This window comes from Oryctolagus cuniculus, chromosome 6 (assembly GCF_964237555.1).
Source record: "Oryctolagus cuniculus chromosome 6, mOryCun1.1, whole genome shotgun sequence".
NCBI lineage: Eukaryota > Metazoa > Chordata > Mammalia > Lagomorpha > Leporidae > Oryctolagus > Oryctolagus cuniculus.
Window position 1 is genome coordinate 63,109,834 of NC_091437.1, and position 17,885 is coordinate 63,127,718.

The 17,885-nt window shown below is 61.5% G+C and overlaps 1 protein-coding gene across 5 annotated transcripts; it reads left to right on the forward strand.

The window, feature by feature from the left end:
* Positions 1-2,996: 2,996 nt before the first annotated feature.
* Positions 2,997-12,582, forward strand: FGFR4 (fibroblast growth factor receptor 4). Of its 5 annotated transcripts, none has more exons than XM_008255456.4 (18): positions 2,997-3,132; positions 5,099-5,223; positions 5,824-6,087; positions 6,177-6,257; positions 6,358-6,524; positions 7,151-7,274; positions 7,734-7,924; positions 8,027-8,165; positions 8,481-8,674; positions 8,767-8,912; positions 9,001-9,122; positions 10,285-10,395; positions 10,487-10,677; positions 10,999-11,121; positions 11,203-11,273; positions 11,406-11,543; positions 11,781-11,886; positions 11,966-12,582. In XM_008255456.4, the coding sequence occupies exons 2-18, from the start codon at positions 5,133-5,135 to the stop codon at positions 12,110-12,112; spliced, it is 2,406 nt and encodes an 801-aa protein (XP_008253678.1). In that variant the 5' UTR covers positions 2,997-3,132; positions 5,099-5,132; the 3' UTR covers positions 12,113-12,582. The 5 variants fall into 5 exon arrangements, with proteins under 5 accessions (XP_008253678.1, XP_008253677.1, XP_051700420.1 ...); XM_008255455.4 differs by having other exon boundaries at positions 3,034-3,177; XM_051844460.2 differs by having other exon boundaries at positions 3,036-3,132; positions 5,099-5,237.
* Positions 12,583-17,885: the final 5,303 nt, after the last annotated feature.

Here is a 17,885-nt window from a genome sequence, read left to right on the forward strand (position 1 = left end):
TGGGGGCAGCGCATCAGACTGTACACAGGACCAGTGTGGGAGGCTGTGAGTGTGGGGAGGGGGCAGAGCAGAGGGGGGCGGGGGGCACATTCTGGGGGCGTGGGCTGGGGCCTGGGAGCTGAGGGGTAGGCATCCAGGGAGACAAGGCGGCTGCTCACATACCGTGAGCTAGCAGGGCTCGGATAAAGCTGGGAAAGGCCCTGGTCTGTGAGCGCCAGCCGCGGGGCAGGGTCGGACGGCTGCTGGTGCTTACTCTGTCCCCCACAAACCTCTTTACTAAGGGACCAAAGATGGAGAGCCGGGCCTCTCTGGGAACCTGGGGTCTGGTGAGGCCCCTCCCTGGAGGGCAGCGCCCCAAGGCAGGAGTCTCATCTTTCCCGGGGCACTGCAGCCAGGCCGGGGGCTGGGGATGGATTCTGACAAACTGTTTTTAAAGGAGAACCAGTTCTTTTCCGGTTTATCTTTGGGGAAGAGGGTGTTCCTTTGTCTGAAAAGGAAAAACAAAAAATTGCATTAATGGGCCTTTTAGTTATGCAAAGAGATGCCCCTTCCTCCCCCACCCGCCTTCGGAGTGAGGCCGGGAAGAGCTGGACTCTCGCATGACAATACGGACGGAAGCTGCTAAGCGGGCAGCGCCTCTGCGCTTCTCCCAGAGCCTGCGGGGGAGGAGAGGGCCTCGTCTCAGGTGAGGGGTCACAGGTCAGAGGGTCAGAGGGTGCCTGGCCTTCTAGTTTGGCCGCAGCATGGGTCTCTGCAGGTGAGGCCGACCAGAGCACACCGAGAGTGGAGCTATCTGGGAGGCACCTGCGTGTACCCTGCACTTAACACGGCGGCCAGGTCCGTGGGCACAGCTCCTGCCTCCCCAGAGGGAACACTTCACAATCATTTACATTCCTGATGGTTCAGCTACAATACTGGCAAATATGAAGAAATCCCAGATCAAAAAGTGATCATAATGGTGCAGCAGGTAAAGCTGCCATCTGCGGTGCTGGCATCCCATATGGGCACCAGTTCGAGTCCCGGCTGCTCCACTTCCAATCCAGCTCTCTGCTATGGCCTGGGAAAGCAGTGGAAGATGGCCCAAGTCCTTGGGCCCCTGCACCCACGTGGGAGACCCGGAAGAAGCTCCTGGCTCCTGGCTTCAGATCGGTGCAGCTCTGGCCATTGCGGCCATCTGGGGAGTAAACCAGCGGGTGGGAGACCTCTCTCTCTCTGTAATGCTGTCTTTCAAATAAATAAAATAATTCTTTAAAAAAATAAGAAGTAATCACAGCTAGCATTGCAAAGCAAATGCTGGATGATGGCTTTGCACACACCCACAGGTCTGCTTCTTGCAACAACCTCTTGAGGTTGATGCTATCAGCTACCACTTTCCTGCCAACAGGATGAAGACAGGGATGGAGGGACCCGCCAAGGCTGTGTGCGACAGTGCTGAGAGGTGAGGGCACACAGCCCAGTGCTGCAAGCTGTGCTCTGAATCACTCAGGAAAAGGCAGCTCTGCAGCACCCGGTGAGCTCAGTGCTCCCAGAAGAAGCAAGAGGAGCAGGACCTGAGAAGGAGACAGACTTCACCAGACCAAGACGGGACAGCGCGTTCCAGGAAGAGGGAAATCACATGCAAAGGCCCAGGGGCAGGGTGGGAGCAAGATAAAAGGGCATGAAGGTTCAATCTGGAGATGTGGGCAGGGGCCAGGTTATGCTAAAAACCTATATATAATTTTGTGAGAAGCTACTGGAAAATTAAAGGGGAAGATAAAACAGTCAGATTTGTATTTAAAATATAACTCAGGTGGGACTGACGTTATGGCATAGCAGGTAAAGCAGTCACCTGAGATGTCAGCATCCCATATGGGCGCTGGTTTGAATCTTGGCTGCTCCACTTCCCAGCCAGCTCCCTGATCATAGCAGTGGAAGATGGCCCAAGTGTTTGGACCCCTGCACCCACATGGGAGACCTGGAAGAAGCTCCTGGCTCCTGAGTTTGGTCTGGCCCAGCCTGGCCATTGTGACCATTTGGGGAGTGAACCAGGGGATGGAAGACCTTTCTCTCTCTCTCCCTGTAATTCTGTCTCTTCAATAAATAAATAAATAAATATACTTTTAAAAACCATAAACTACATTGCCACATTGCCAAAAAGAGAGATTTCTTTTCTTTTCCCCCTCCCCTCCCCTCTCCTCCTCCTCCCTCTTCTCCTCTCCTCCCTTCCAGATCTCTCAGGCTGGGGCAGCCCATAGCAGAGAGCTGGATCGGAAGTGGGGCAGCTGAGACTCAAACCGGCACCCACATGGGCTGCTTGCACCGCAGGCAGCAGTATTACCTGCTATGCCACAGCGCTGGCCCCCTAAATAAATCTTTTAAAAAATCACTCTGGACTTGGAGTTGAGGCTCCATGGCTTAAGCCACCGCTTACATCCACCAGCATCCCAAATCAGAGCACTGGTTCAAGTCCAGCTGCTCTGTTTCCAATCCAGCTCCCTGCAAATGCTCCTGGGAAGGCAGGTGGAAGATGGCCCAGCCTCTGCCACCCTCGTGGGAGATGCCGATGGACTTCCAGGCTCCTGGCTTCCTGGCTCTGCCATTTGGGGAGTGAACCAGCAGATGGACGACCTCTGATTCTCCTTCTCTCGTCACTCTGCCTTTCAAATAAATAAATAAATATTTTCTAGAAAGAACTGTCACTGTGCAGGTTGCCAAATGAGCGGACGTGGGGCAGTCAGTCCACTGCACAGAGATGGCGGAGCAAGGCTAGGGTCAATGTTTCCTTCCCCGAGGGGTGACGAGCAGGAGACACGGCTGGGCAGTGGACGAGAACTTGGAAGCCCCGCCAGGGGTCTGGGTGGGCCGGAGGAGGTGGCTTGTAGTAGCCAGGCTGGCCCTGGCCGGCTGGCGGTGATGCTGGGTCGCCGCTTTGGGACCTAGGTGGGCGTGGCTGCGGAGCCCTGCCACGCCCCTGAGAGGTACTACCGGCCGGGGGCGGGGCCGGGGCGGGGCTGGGCAGCTGCCCGCGGCCACGCCGCTGTAGCGAGTTTATTCCTGGCTCTCCCGCCGCGGGCGGAGCAGCGCCGGGGCTATCTGCAGGCCCCGCCGGGCGCGGGGATCGGGTGAGCAGGGAGCGAGGCGCGGGGGAACCAGGTGAGCAGGACCCTGGTGCGGGCAGCGGAGCCACGCAGGTTCGAGGTGAGCCAGGACCCGTGCGGGCCCGGACTTCACCCCCTGCCGCCAGGGGGCGAGCGACGGCGGGGTCCAGGGGTTGCCCCCTCCCGGCACGGGGGCGTCCTCTCGGCGCGGGGGTGGAAGGGCGGTAAATCAGTAACCCACAGCGCACACAGGGCCTTTTGTCCCGCTCCGTCCAAAGAGCACCGTGGCCACGGAGCTGGTTACTCATTGCCCACCCGGGCGGGGGCGGGTGCAGCTCCCGGGGGAGGGGGACCCTTCGGCTCGCACCTCCCCCCGAAGGTGGCCGGGCGGGTGGGGAGAGCGCTCTTGTCCTTGGGCGGCAGAGCAGGGGAGGCCGACGCCCGGAGAGGTGCAGCGCTGGCCCAGGGCCCTCCGGCGCGGGAGTGCGGAGGCTGGATAACCCGGGACCGTCTGATGCTGGAGTCGGGAGCTCTGGTCCCACGCGCCGGGCGGGTGGCCAGCCGCCGCGGTGACCCGGCCAAGGTTTGAGGTTGGGAGGTCAGGGCAGCCTGGGGTCCCAGGCGTCCCCACCCCACTGCCCGCGGAGCTGTGCCCCGAGGCAGAGGGGGCGCTTTGCGGAGCCCTGGGGTGGGCTGGGCTCAGTCACAGAAAGAGCTGAGCGGGATGGAGAAGAGGGATGAAGGGCACGGAGGCGCCGGGTTTTGAAAGGCGGTGGGTTCCGTGCTCGTGAAGGGAGATTGGCCAGGGCAGAGAGGGGGCCTGGGAGACACACGAGCCGCGGGGACTGCTTCCTGCAGGGTGCAGGGAGCCTTTAACCGACGGAGGGGGCACTTGACAGACGTGTGTTTCCCAAAGCCCTTGCAGAGGCTGAGAACAGAGGAGGTTTGCAAAGGCCCAAGCAGACACCACCGTGGCCTGCCCCGGGGAGGGACAGGAAATACAGAGAGGGCTGGGAGGGGGGGACCCGGCTGCAGAGAGATGTGGTGGGCTTCCAGGAAGGCGCATCTGCAGACACCACTGACACCTGGCTGGCACCCAGCCCCAGGGAATAGCCAGTGGCTGCCTGGGACCACAGCCTGTCCCCTTGCTTGGTTCTGAGTGTTCCTTTGGGGGGACAGAGACGTGCTCAGTAGCACTGGGAAGAAAGTGACCAAATGAGATGGGTGTGCACCTCGTACCTGACAGGACCAGAGCTGACCGGCTGAGGGCAGACCAGGGTGACAGGTGACAAGAGGGGCGGGGAGGACATGCCAGTATGCCACGTGCCTAGTCCCCACATATATCACCGCTTTTATCTCAAAACAGCCTGGAGCGGGACAGCCCAGGACTTGCAAGCTGGTGGGAGCCGAGACTTGAACTTGGTGCTGACACTTTAGAGTCTACAGAAACTCCTGTGTGGGGTTGCGGGGCTTCCGAATGAGGCCCTCTCCCTGCTCCACGTGGGGAGTGCTGCCTTGTTGGTGCAAGCACCCAGTTGCTAGGCATGGGTGCCAGGAATACCCTAGGGGTAGGGGTCAGCCCCAACAACATGCAGCTGCTGACGTTTGGCCTGCTATCACATTTCACTTTTTTTTTTTTTTTGGCTCTTCAGCAATAAATTTCTTTATTCAGCAAAAAGTAAATTATGTGTGCTGAGAGCGAACAGCAGATATTTCTCCATTCTCTGCCTCGCTCCAAGGAAAGAATCCCCAAACTGCTCTTTCTGTGAACTTGTGCCAGGGTCTCAGCAGGACCCAGGCAGAGCAGGAAGCCGAGCCCAGCTCCCCCTGCACCAGCAACCAGGGGGAGGCCCTGGGCTCCGGCAGCGGCAGCAGCAACAGAGCTGGTTCCAGTCTCTGCCTTGCCACAGCCGGGCTAGGGGCTTGGACCAACCTGCCTCAGTTTCTTCATCTGCAAAATAGGGCAATAGCGCTGGCCCAGACGCACGTGTGGCAGCTGCTCTTTTTGCCCCCTGTTCCAGGAGTTCCAGCCTGAGTCCTGGGAGCTGCAGGAAGATGTGGGTGCTACTGGCCCTGCTGGGGGTCCTGCTGGGGGCACCTGGGGCTCCAGCCTTGTCCCTTGAGGCTTCTGAGGAAGTGGAGCTGGGTATGGCCCCAAAGGTGGGAGAGGGTCGCAGGGGTGGGAAGCGTGAACCTGGGAGGGGGCTGCTGGCTGAGCAGAGCCGGAGAGGGTCCCAGCCCAAGCCCTGAGAAGGCGGTGGCAGGGCAGGCCTCAGCCTCTGAGACTCTGTGTCTGGCTCCCAGCAAGCGGCCACTATCTATCACTGCGCTCCAGAGGACGGGCCTTGCAGGGCGCTGGGCCCTCAGCTGGGCTGCAGAGCCGGGGGTGAGCGCTTGGCTGCGTGGGTGTGTGTGTGTGTGTGTGTGTGTGTTCTGTGCATCAGTGTGTAGCTTGGCGGCCCAGGCAGCACGTGTGGCACGTATAGCATGTGCCTTTGAGTGTCTGTGTATGTGTGTGTACGTGTGTCCCGAGTGTAGCATGTCCAGCATGCGTGCCAAGTACTTGTGTGCGTGTGGCCCACCTCGGCGCTGTGGCGTGGGCCCACAGCTGCGTGCGGAGGAGTGGCATGTCCAGCACGTGTCCTTGGGTGCCCGGGCCCCACGTGGGCAGCATGTTCTTCATACGCAAGGGGGCCGCCTCCCATCGGAGTGGCGGGGCTCACTGCGTTCTGTGCTCGGCCCACAGAACCCTGCCCAGCCCCCAGCCTGGAACAGCCCGAGCAGGAACTGACCGTGGCCCTTGGGCAGCCCGTGCGGCTGTGCTGCAGGCGGGCTGAGCGGGGCGGCCACTGGTACAAGGAGGGCAGTCGCTTAGCACCTGCCGGCCGGGTGCGGGGCTGGAGGGGCCGCCTGGAGATTGCCAGCTTCCTGCCCGAGGATGCCGGCCGCTACCTCTGCCTGGCTCGAGGCTCCATGACGGTCCTGCACAATCTCACCTTGGCTGTGGATGGTAAGAGGGGCTGGCGGGGGCGGCTGAGGTCCCCGGGGAGAGAGACTCCCTCTCTTGGTCCTCAGATGCTTGCTCTGTCCCTGACACAGACTCCTCGGTCTCCAGTGACGATCCTGAGGACCCCAAGGCCCACAGGGGCTCCCCGAACAGGCACAGTTACCCTCAGCAAGGTCGGTGTGAGGCTTCCAGGACTCGTGTCCACATCGCCCCATCTGGTCACTGAAACGAGGGGTGGGGGGCACTCAGTACGCCCACCTCCTCCCCCCCCAGCTCCATACTGGACACACCCCCAGCGCATGGAGAAGAAACTGCATGCAGTGCCTGCCGGGAACACCATCAAGTTCCGCTGCCCAGCCGCAGGCAACCCCATGCCCACCATCCGCTGGCTCAAGGACGGACAGGCCTTCCATGGGGAGAACCGCATTGGAGGGATTCGGGTGAGGCTGTGGAGTCCCAGACCATCTGCTCCCAGACTTCATTTCCCCCCGGGCCCCTGGCACCTGTGAATCTAATGTGGAAGGCAACTGGGAAGCACCAGGCTTCAGACTGGGGCGATCCGGCTACCCCACCAAGTGCCTTCCCCGCTCAGCAACCCCAACTGTGCGGCTGGAAGAACCCCGGGCCAGCAAGCCTCAGGACGCTTTGGCATCTCCTCTCTCTCTTTAAGATTGATTTATTTGAAAGGCAGAGTTACAGAGAGGTAGAGAGAGAGAGAGGTCTTCCATCCACTGGTTCACTCCCCAAATGGTCGCAATGGCCAGGGCTGCGCCTGTCCAAAGCCAGGAGCCAGGAGCTTCTTCCAGGTCTCCTGTGCGGCCTGCACAGAGGAAGCTACAGCTCAGAGAGGGCAATCACTCCATGCTCAGGTGGCCCAGCGAGGGAGAGGCAGACTCAAAAGTCTCCCACCGCAGGCTCTCAGGTCCCCCAGGCCTTCTCCTGTGTCCCAAGATCTACACCCTTGGCCTGACCTCAGAGTCTAAGCTTGTGGACAAGACGCAGCCTCCTCGTGCCCTGTCCCCTCTGGGAGATGGGGGTTCCATGGCGGCCCCTTCCTCTGCCCCAGCTGCGCCACCAACACTGGAGCCTGGTGATGGAAAGCGTGGTGCCCTCGGACCGGGGCACGTACACCTGCCTGGTGGAGAACCCTCTGGGCAGCATCCGCTACAGCTACCTGCTGGATGTGCTGGGTGAGCGCATGGGCGGGGGGAAGCCGTGCATGGGGGGCAGGGCAGGTAACACAGACTGGGCCTCAGCTGGGGCAAGCAGCTCAAAGTGACCAGGTGGCCCAGAGGGTGACACCCGGAGTCAGGGGGTCTGCCCAGAGCGGGAATGAGAAGAGCAGGGGGGCCGAGAGCTGCAGCACAGCTAAGGCACCAGAGTGCAGGGGTGCAGTGCATTTGCAAGGAGATGCCCGTCTGAGGTGTGGCATTTACGGGGGACCCGGCCCTGGAGGGTTTTGAATGCTAGGCTGAGAAGTCATTCTTCACCCAAAGGTAGCAGGGAGCCATAGAAGGTTTAAGTAGGGTAGCGGGCGCTGGCCACGGTTTGAGCTGCCTGTTAGGAAGGGCCTTCCTGGAAGAGGCAGGGGAGCAGGGTGCCTGTCCGGGTGCCGCTGCTCAGGGTTCACGGCCCGACCCGGCCCCCAGAGCGCTCCCCGCACCGGCCCATCCTGCAGGCGGGGCTGCCGGCCAACACCACGGCTGTGGCGGGCAGTGACGTGGAGCTGCTGTGCAAGGTGTACAGTGATGCCCAGCCCCACATCCAGTGGCTGAAACACATCGTCATCAACGGCAGCAGCTTTGGCGCCGACGGCTTCCCCTATGTGCAAGTGCTGAAGGTGCATAAGCCCTCCCCTCCTGCCACCCATGGCTGGGGAGCGGGGGACCCAGCGGCCGCCCCAAGCCCTGCCGTCACCCCCTAATGTGTCCCTCTTCTCCAGACCGCAGACATCAACAGCTCCGAAGTGGAAGTCCTGTACCTGCGAAACGTTTCGGCCGAGGACGCGGGCGAGTACACCTGCCTGGCCGGCAACTCCATCGGCCTCTCCTACCAGTCGGCCTGGCTCACCGTGCTGCCAGGTGAGCGCCTTAGGGGGCCGGAGCAGGCTGCCATCTTACTTGGTCCCTATTGTGGTCTCTGGTGAATCCGTGAGGTCTGGGCTGGGGGGTGTGGCCCATGGGTTTATGGGTTTCATTCTGCACGTGGCTGTCTGTGGCACCTTCTGGGGTATAGGTGTTTGAGATGGGTCTGACTGCCGCTTTCTTAGTATGTGTGCATGTATGTGTGTGTGTGCATGTGCAAAGCCTGAGACAGAGAGCGCAGGGCTGGCCAGCCTGACCACTCACCAGTCCATTTGTCCATCTTTCTCTGTGTGCATCTGTCTGCGCGGGCAGAGGAGGACCCCACATGGACAGCAGCCTCACCCGAGGCCAGGTACACAGACATCATCCTGTATGCCTCTGGCTCTCTGGCTCTGGCTGTGCTCCTGCTGCTGGCCGGGTTATACCGAGGGCAGGTGCTCCACGGCCGGCGTGCTCGGCAGCCCGCCACGGTGCAGAAGTTGTCCCGCTTCCCTCTGGCCCGACAGGTACCGTGCTCAGCCCCAGCCCCATGCCCTACCCGCCGAGTCAGGGCCTCAGCCTGCCTGCAGCAGGCTCAGCCACGCCTCCTACTTTCCAGTTCTCTCTGGAGTCGGGCTCCTCAGGCAAGTCGAGTTCGTCCCTGGTGCGAGGCGTCCGGCTCTCCTCCAGCGGCCCCCCCTTGCTCGCTGGCCTCGTGAGTCTAGACCTCCCTCTGGACCCGCTGTGGGAGTTCCCCCGGGACAGGTACACTGAGCCGAGACAAGGACGGGCACGCAGCCTCTCTGCTGGTGTGCCACCTGGGCTCTGAGGGCTGGCCTCTCCGCACACCTAGGTTGGTGCTTGGGAAGCCGCTGGGAGAGGGCTGCTTCGGGCAGGTGGTGCGTGCAGAGGCCTTCGGCATGGACCCTGCCCGCCCTGACCAAGCTAGCACCGTGGCCGTCAAGATGCTCAAGGGTGAGTGTGTGTGGAGCCTGGGGGCAGGTGCACCTGTGGGGCTCACAGTGGAGAGCAGGGGCCTGGGGAGGAGGGTAGGCTGGGAGAGGCCTGCGACCCTGCCCTTGGCCCGCAGTCCAAGTCTGCTCTGACGCTGGCAGGTCGCTTTCAAGTCCGTCTCCCCTTGCGTCACATGGGGTGAATAATAGGGCCCCTACCTCCCGGCCCACGGTTCTTGGCGAGTGCCTGGCACATGGTCAGGGCCCATCAGATCCTAGCCGTCGGGGCAAGGATGATGGTGAGGATTTGGGGTGACTGAGTTCTGTATCCTCCATCAGTTCTGCCAGTGTCAGCCTTGGCCACAGGTCTCCTTGAACCTCGCATCCCCCATGGTCCCCCAGACACACCTGCAGCCTTCCCTGGGCCCTTCCCAGGTCTGGCCTCTGTGCCCAGCACCCTGGAAGAGCAGCACTTCTGCGTAAAGTCAGTGCCAGACCCTAGGAGCTGCCCACTGGAGCCTTTTACTGCCTTCCCCCAGCCCCCTCTCCCAAGGAGCCCAAGCCGCTCCTCTCCCCCCTCCGCCCTCCTCCCTCCGGCCCTCTTCCTCCCTCCTTCTCCTGTCTCAGAGCAGCTGGGGCCACCTGGCACTTTCTGGGAGGCAGGGATTGGGAAACAGCCTTGTGATAGTGGCGTGCGTGGGGGTGGGGGCGGGGGCGGGGGCGGGGGCGCTGCGCCACTGACCCGGGGCCGCAGGTCAGTTCCGGAGCCCGGCCGCTGGTCCTCAGCCTTCTCTCCAGCCGCTCCCCTCTCTGAGCTGTGCTGGCAGCTCCCAGAATTCCCAGGCCGGATGGATGCCAGGCCCTGGTCAGACAGAGGCCTCAGGGCGCCAGCCTGCTTCCCACCCCCGCTGAGGGACCAGCGCCAACCCTTCCCAAGGCAGCTTCCTTCCTGTCCCAGCTCTCCCCGTCTCCCGTCTCCCGTCTCTCTCTGGAAGGCCTCCCTCTTTCAGATCCTCAATGCCATTGCATCCTGAGAGGGAGGGCTGATCCACTGTTGGGTTCCGCACGAGTGAACCCTGAGGTTCCGAGAGGTTACGCACAGCCTGGTGGGGATGCAGCCGCAGAGCTGCCCCTCCCCCGCCCCGCCCTGAGCAGCTAGATGGCAGCTTCCCCACCCATTGCAGACAACGCCTCAGACAAGGACCTGGCCGACCTGGTGTCTGAGATGGAGGTGATGAAGCTGATAGGCCAGCACAAGAACATCATCAACCTGCTAGGCGTCTGCACCCAGGAAGGTGCGGCTGGGCGGGGCTCGGGGCACGGGCAGGCGCTGGCCGGCAGAGCCGCCTGTGACCTCAGTGGCCTCTCTGTGCCCCTCCCCGCCAGGGCCCCTGTACGTGATTGTGGAATGTGCGGCCAAGGGAAACTTGCGGGAGTTCCTGCGGGCCCGGCGGCCCCCGGGCCCCGACCTCAGCCCCGAAGGACCGAGGAGCAGTGAGGGGCCACTGTCCTTCCCGGCCCTGGTCTCCTGTGCCTACCAGGTGGCGCGCGGCATGCAGTACCTGGAGTCGCAGAAGGTGTGGCCGCGGCCATGCTCTGGCCCCTCTGCCCTTGCCCCCCTCATCTCCCCTTTCCCGTTGCCGCCTAAATGTCCCCAGAGCTTCACACCCCTGCCCTTGGCACTGCGCAGCTGACACTTCCTGTCCCCATTTGGTTCATCCTGACCCAGGGGCAGGGCTGGGGAGAAGACCCAGGCCCTGAAGCCAGACGGCTTAGCTCTCCCTTTCCCAGTCACAACTTCCCCATCTGTAAAATGGGTGGAAGATGCATGTGCCCAGCTCCCAGCCATGTGTTCCTGTAAACCCAAGCCCCGTGTCACATGCCTGCCTTTCCCCCAGTGCATCCACCGGGACCTGGCTGCCCGCAACGTGCTGGTGACCGAGGACAACGTGATGAAAATCGCCGACTTCGGGCTGGCCCGAGGCGTCCACCACATTGACTACTACAAGAAAACCAGCAATGTGAGGGCGGCGGGGGCTGGGGGCTGGGGGCCCAGGCCTGGGGCTGGCGGGACTCCACCAATGCCACCCCTCTCCCTCCAGGGCCGCCTGCCTGTCAAGTGGATGGCCCCCGAGGCCTTGTTTGACCGAGTGTACACACACCAGAGTGATGTGTAAGACCTGCGACCTGAGGTCGGGGTGCCTGCCAGGGGTCATCACCCCCAGCCCTGTGTAGCCCACACCCGCTGGGCCCCCTGCAGTGGGCAGGGGAGCTGTGCCCTGCTGATCCTCTGTCCTGCCTCCAGGTGGTCATTTGGGATCCTGCTCTGGGAGATCTTCACACTTGGGGGCTCCCCGTACCCCGGCATCCCCGTGGAGGAACTGTTCTCACTGCTGCGGGAGGGCCATCGGATGGACCGGCCCCCACACTGCCCCCCAGAGCTGTGAGGCTGGCCCACACTCCCCACCCTCCAGTCCTCAGCCCCTGCCTTGACCTTGGCTGGTCCTGAGGGCAATGCCTCCTCCCTCTCTTCCCCTCCCTTCCCCCTCCTCCTCCTGGGTCCAGAGGGGAGGCCTAGGCGGGGTCCCCGCCCTTCCACTGGCTGGCCCCACCCACCGCTCCCCCTCCCAGGGCCACGAGGCCCCTCCCCCAGGCCTGAGGCTGCTCCTAACCTCCCCAGGTACGGGCTGATGCGCGAGTGCTGGCACGCGGCGCCTTCCCAGAGACCCACCTTCAAGCAGCTGGTAGAAGCGCTGGACAAGGTGCTGCTGGCGGTCTCTGAGGAGGTACTGCCCCCTGCCCGCCCCGAGCCTCCTGCTGCTGCCCACTGCGCTTGCGCAGGCTCACGTGTTCTGTTCCCCGCAGTACCTCGACCTCCGCCTGACCTTTGGACCCTACTCCCCCTCCGGAGGAGACACCAGCAGCACCTGTTCCTCCAATGACTCTGTCTTCAGTCACGACCCCTTACCATTGGGGCCCAGCCCCTTCCCCTTCCCTGGGGTACAGACGTGAGCAGGGGCCTCCTGGCTCAGCCACAATCTAAGCACTGTTTGACCTTGGCAATCCGGGGGCCCTGACCTTGGGGTGCCATTCCAGATCTCTGACTCCACTCTGGGGAGGTCGGTCTTTAGCCCATGGGTCCAGTTGAGGCTTCCCGCGCTCTGGCCCCGGGTTCCCAGCCCAGAGTTCAGCCCTGGGCATGAGGCCCTGCCCTTGGGGTTCGGCTGCCAATGTCCCAGTAGCCTGAGTGTTGGCGTCCTGCTTAGGGGTTTGGCTGGGCCTGGCTCCAGACTGCTCTTCTGAACCTGCTTCCCAACAGCAACAGAGGTTTGGAGATCGGAACCCTATGTCCCCAAGCGCCCCCACCCCGATCTTCCCAGCTCTCGGTGGAAGGAGCATTGACCCCTGTGCCCCTGGGAGGCTGGGAGCCGAAAGCACAGACACAAATGGCCTTTTTATAAATTATTGTTTTTTGAAATAAACCTGTGTATGCCTGGTGTCTTTCCCCGAGGGGCATGGAGGGAGGGGGTGCAGGATGGAGGCACTCCTGAGTGACACAGACCCAAGGGGCTGAGTGCCAGGCCTCGGGTTTCCAGGAGTCCATATGGGCCTTGGCCTTGGCCCCGCCCATCCTATGCCCTGCCCACATATGTGTGCATGCATACGTGCAACTTGTCTGTCCCCAAGGGAGCTGCTGGCTTTCCCCCCCCCACCACCTGTTCAGCATTAACCAAGCTGATCAGCAAAAACAGGACAACCTGAAACCCTGCCCCAGCCCTGCCGGCTCGCTCCCACGCGCTGGTGGTGGGGGCCGTGCCCACCCCCCGCACTCCCGGCCTGGCCAGTCTCCCAGCAGCAGCTGGCTGCTGCCTGGCTGGACTGCAGCTGTCCCTGCTTGCCTGGCCCTCTGTTGGGGAGGCCTTAGGGGCCCTGTTCTAAGAAACCCCCTCTGATGGCTCAGCTTCCTGGGACTCAGCCTGGACCCTTCCCTGGCTCTATCCTGCTGCTCCCTAACCTGACCATGCTGCACTCCCTCCTCTGGGTCCGCACACTGCCCCCCCCCCAACACCCTCCGGCTTTCCATGTCCCAGACTGAACCCCTCCTCTTCCAGGGCGCCCCCGTCTCAGAGCAGACATCCGGCCACAAACCACGGAGTTCCCTGACCACTTCCTTTACCCCAGGAGCTCTTATTTCCTAACGGGGTGGGAAGAGCCCTGGACCTGGAGCCAGGAAGTCCCGATCCTGCCGCTTCCAGTGTCCAGCTGTGGTGCTGAGGGCGGCACCGTCACTTCCGCCCCGCAGGAGCAGGGCGCAGGGTTTCGGATGAACAAGGCTTGGGTGCGCATGCGCTGGGAGAGGCGCCATGCAGACTCCGTGTGAGCTGTTGGTGCACTTGTCCCAGGACTGGGCAGCCCCACCCCCAGCCCGCTCCGCAGCCCAAGGCCTCTGGCCCTGCTTCTCCTGCTCCCACGCAGGTGGTCCAGAGGCTCTCTCAGACTTTCTGGCCGAGCCCCACTCGAGCCAGGAGTCTCATTGGTGGTCACTGTTCAGTGGCCCAGCCAATCCCAGACACGGGGAGCCCTTGGCCCTTACCTGGGGCAGAAAGGGTCAGTGTGTGAGGTGATGGAATATTATCCATCCCTGAAAAAGAATGGAATCCTGTCATGTGGCAACATGGATGGAAGTGGAGGAAATAATATCAAATGAAATAAACCAGGCACAGAAAATGACCCCTCATGTCCTCTCCCATATGTGGAAACCAAGAGTTTATCTCAGAGTTGAAGAGGATAGAATAGTAGCTAGCTACCAGGGGGCCAGTGTTGTGGGAGCATGGTTATGTTGCCAACTGCAAGGGCCGGTGATATGGCACAGCAGGTAAAGCCGCGGCCTCTGGCACCGGCATCCCATATGGGTGCCAGTTCAAGTCCTGGCTGCTCCACTTTCAATCCAGCTCCCTGCTGGTGCATCTAGGAAAGCAGCGGAGGATGGCCTGGGTGCTTGGGCCCCTACACCCATAAAGGGAGACCCGGAGGAGGCTCCTGGCTCCTGGCCCCGTTGCAGCCAATTGGAGAGTGAACCAGCAGATGGAAGATTTCTCTCTCCCTCTCTCTCTCTGTAACTCTACCTTTCTAGTAAATAAATAAATCTTAAAAAAAAAAAAAAAGTGGCACCTTGCAACGCCAACGTCATATCCAAACGCCAGTTGGAGTCCTGGCTGCTTAGTTTCTTATCCAGCTCCCTGCTAAAGCACCTGGAAGACAACGGAAGATAGGCCCAAGTCCTTGGGCCCCTGCCATCTACATAGGAGACCTGGGTGGAGCTCCTGGCTCCTGGTTTTCACTTGGTCCTGTCCTGGCTGTAGCAGCTATTTGGGGAGTAAACCAGAGGATGGGAGATCTCTGTCTGTAGATAACGGCGGGGACAAAGATGTGGCATGGTAATGAAGCTCCCACCGCCCGAAGCACCCACATCCCATCTGGAGCGCCTGGATTCCAGTTCCTGCTCCACTTCTGATTCCACCTCCTGTGGATGCACACCGGAAGAGGTGACAGATGATGGCTCAGGTGCTTGGCTCCCGCCCCCACGTTGGAAACCTAGATGGAGCTGTGGTTCCCGGCTTTGACCTGGCCCAGCCTCAGCTGTTGTGGGAACTTGGGGGGGGGGGGGGCAGACCAGCAGATGGGAGATTTCTCTCTCTCTCTCTCTCTCTCTCTTTCTCTCTCTCTCTCTCTCTCTGTTCCTGCCTCTCAGCCTTTCTAATGAAATGAGTAAATAAATCATTTAAAAAAGAGATGATAAGGAGACAGAAATGCTAATGACCTGGATTTGATTGCCACACTTCAAATGTCACACATTACTATATGCAATCATTACACGTTAATTAAAGAGAGAAAAGCAGTGTGTGAGGGCTAGGGCATGAGCCCCCCCCCATTCAATCTCTCCCATGGTGAGCAGCCACCCCTCACTCTTCCTCGCCACACAGAGGTGAGCCACCCCCACGTCCTTGTAGAGAGACTGGGGAGGCGACAGGTCCCAGGTGTCAAGAGTGCTCTAGGAAGCAGCGGGGCTGAGCCCCTGCCTCCTAGCCAGCCTTTGTGCCCAGTGGAGACCCGAGCTGGGTCACTCAGAGTGACAGAGGCAGCTGCTGCCTGGGTGGGGGTGAGGGCGGGGGTGCTGGACACCAAGAGGGGCTCAGCTGCCCACCCTGTGCCCTCTCTCTGCCAGCGGCCCTGGCAGGCACATGTTTGCGGAGGCTGTCCCACATTCCTGACGCCTCATGTCAGGAGACAGATGCTGCTCACTCCCAGGCTCCCTCGCCACCCCTCCCCTGCCTGCTCTGGGGCAGCGTGGCAGCAGCAGGGCCCGGCCTCCTAGGGCTGCCTGGGTTCCCAGTGCTTCCCAGACAGTGATGGATGTGTGTAGAGAAAGCACTACTGGCTCGCTCTGAACTCTGCCACTTGCGGGCTGCTTGTATCAGCTGGGGCTCTGGTTGGTGGCAACAGCCAGCCAGCCACTCTGGTGTGGGACAGCCCAGCTGCTGGCTGGAAAGTGGGTGCTGGGCAGGAGGGCCAGGATGTGCACCATGTGGCAGGTGTGTGTGTGTGTGTGTGCTGCGACCCGGTAACGCAGGAATGAATGACACACACGCCCAGAGTGCTGCCAGGTCAGTGCGCAGTACCCGACAGCTGCTGTTGCCCCGGGGTTAGTGGAGCCGGCCCCGGAGCTGGCTGCTGTGCCATCCTGCTCTGCGATCTCATCCCCTTCTCCCTGCAGCTCCAAGGAGGCCTGACCCCATTTCCCAGATAGAGACACTGAGGCTGTGAGGGGGGATGAGCCTGCCTGGCCCAAGGTCTCGTTGGGGAAGGCAGGAGAGTCGGTGCTCAGGGCTGAGCACGCTGTCTCACCGCAGGCAGCGAGGCGGCTCCCAACACCTAGGCACAGGTGCGTGGCCTGGGACCATGCTCCGAGCTTTGGGCCCAGCCTTCTGAAGGCCTCTGCTCCCCGCCTGCTTGGAGAACTCAGAGACGCTGTGTAGCCACCGCCCCTGTCCTGGCTGAGCTCAGACCTCTTTTCTCAGGACTGTGCATTCCAGGTCAGCTCCAGGCTTGGCCCTCCCCCGACGCAGGGCTGTAGGAGAAGGTGCTGGACATCACCTCCTTCCCCCAGACTGGGCGCACCAGGAAGCAGGCAGCCCTTCGGCAACTATCACATATTTTGGAGTCACCTGGAGGGCTTCCCAGCTGGGCCCCACCCCAGGATTTTGCACTCAGTAAGGTCCAGCTTGAAGCCACCTTCCAGCAAGTTCCTAGGGGGTGGCAGACAGCGCGGGGTGGGGGAGGGGCGGGGAGGGGGTGCACACTTGGGGAAACACGGTTCACAGAATCGATACGTGTTCACGGCTCAAAGGGTTCGAAAAACATTTAAAAACGCTGATGTTCTAAAGAAAGTTCTCGATGAAAAGCAACCCCCTCTTCTTCCTCCCGATCCCATCCCCAGGGAGTCCTGGCCCCCATTTGCTGTGCTGCACAAGCCCCACAATGCCCTTGTCCAGCTGCTTGTCCACTTTAGCTGCTATTCCCACTCCCCTGAACCTCCAGCCAGGGCCACGCCTGGCAGAGCTGGAAGGCAGGGGAGCATTGAAGGAAGGTATGAAAGAACCCCATTCCCAGGTAGTACAGGCACAGTGGTCGGGTGAGCACACAGCCATACCTTGCACCCTGGGGCCCCCCACTGCCCATGCCTTCCCACCCTCAGGCCGCTGACTGGGGCCCCGCCCACCCGCCACCTGCTACAGGATTTGGTCTAATCCCAGAGTATGCGGGTGAAGCAGCTGCGGCCCTGGGCGAGGAGGGGGCTCCCCTCCGGAGGAAGTCTCCTTTTTTTCTTCTCCCTCTACCGAAATCTGACCTCCGTGGGCACCTGGGTCCCACGGCTGAGGCCTGTCCCCAAGAAGTGGCTGCGGAGCGGGCGTGAAATCGCCAACAGCTGGCCTCCCGCAGCGCTCCCCAGTCGCTGGCTGCTGCTCACATTCCACACACAGCCCCTGCGGCCCTTTGGGGGGGGTGCTCCCAAGGGCCGGCTTCACTGAGGCTCAGGCCCAGCCTGATCTGGCCCTACCGGCTTCACAGCCTGGCCCCGAGAGGCAGGACAGCCCCGACTGCTCCAAGGTCTGGAGCCCCCAGGCCACCTTCCTGCCCTCAGGATCCAGCTGAATCGTCCCTTCCTCCAGGAAGCTCGCAGCCCAGCCTCGGCCTTCTGCCCCCTGCGCAGCTGCTGGGACCCAGGAGGGCCTCTGTCTCAGCCAGGAAGCTCAGGGCCCACAGGGCAGACTTCCTGATGCTCCTGAAACAACCTGCGGTAGGGACCAGCAGGGAGGTCTTCCAGGGACACCCTTTCCTGCAACAGCTGAGACCCCTGGGAAATCAAGTGCCCCCCCCCCCTTTACTGGGAGACAAGAGAGGAGACAGGGCTGGGGCAGTGAGCCCCACGATGGGCTTTTTTTGTAATTGTTTATTTATTTGAAAGGTGAGTTACAGAGCAAGAGAGAGGGACACACACACACTCTTCCATGTACTGGTTCACTCTTCAAATGGCTACAACAGCTGCAGCTGGGCCAGACTAAAGCCAGGAGCCAGAAACTCCATTCAGGTCTCCCGTGTGGGTGGCAGGGGCCCAGTACTTGGGTAATCTTCCAGCTGTTTTCCCAGGCACATTAGCAGGGAGCTGGATCAGAAACAGAGCAGCCGGGACTCGAACCAGCACTCACATAGCATGCTGGTGCTA

Bases quoted from the DNA above. Each gene is read 5' to 3' on its own strand.
- FGFR4 (XM_008255456.4), top strand. From the start codon at position 5,133: ATGTGGGTGCTACTGGCCCTGCTGGGGGTCCTGCTGGGGGCACCTGGG. The intron at 11,122-11,202 runs GTGAGGGCGGCG...CTCTCCCTCCAG, and splicing joins ACTACAAGAAAACCAGCAAT to GGCCGCCTGCCTGTCAAGTG. The intron at 11,544-11,780 runs GTGAGGCTGGCC...TAACCTCCCCAG, and splicing joins CCACACTGCCCCCCAGAGCT to GTACGGGCTGATGCGCGAGT.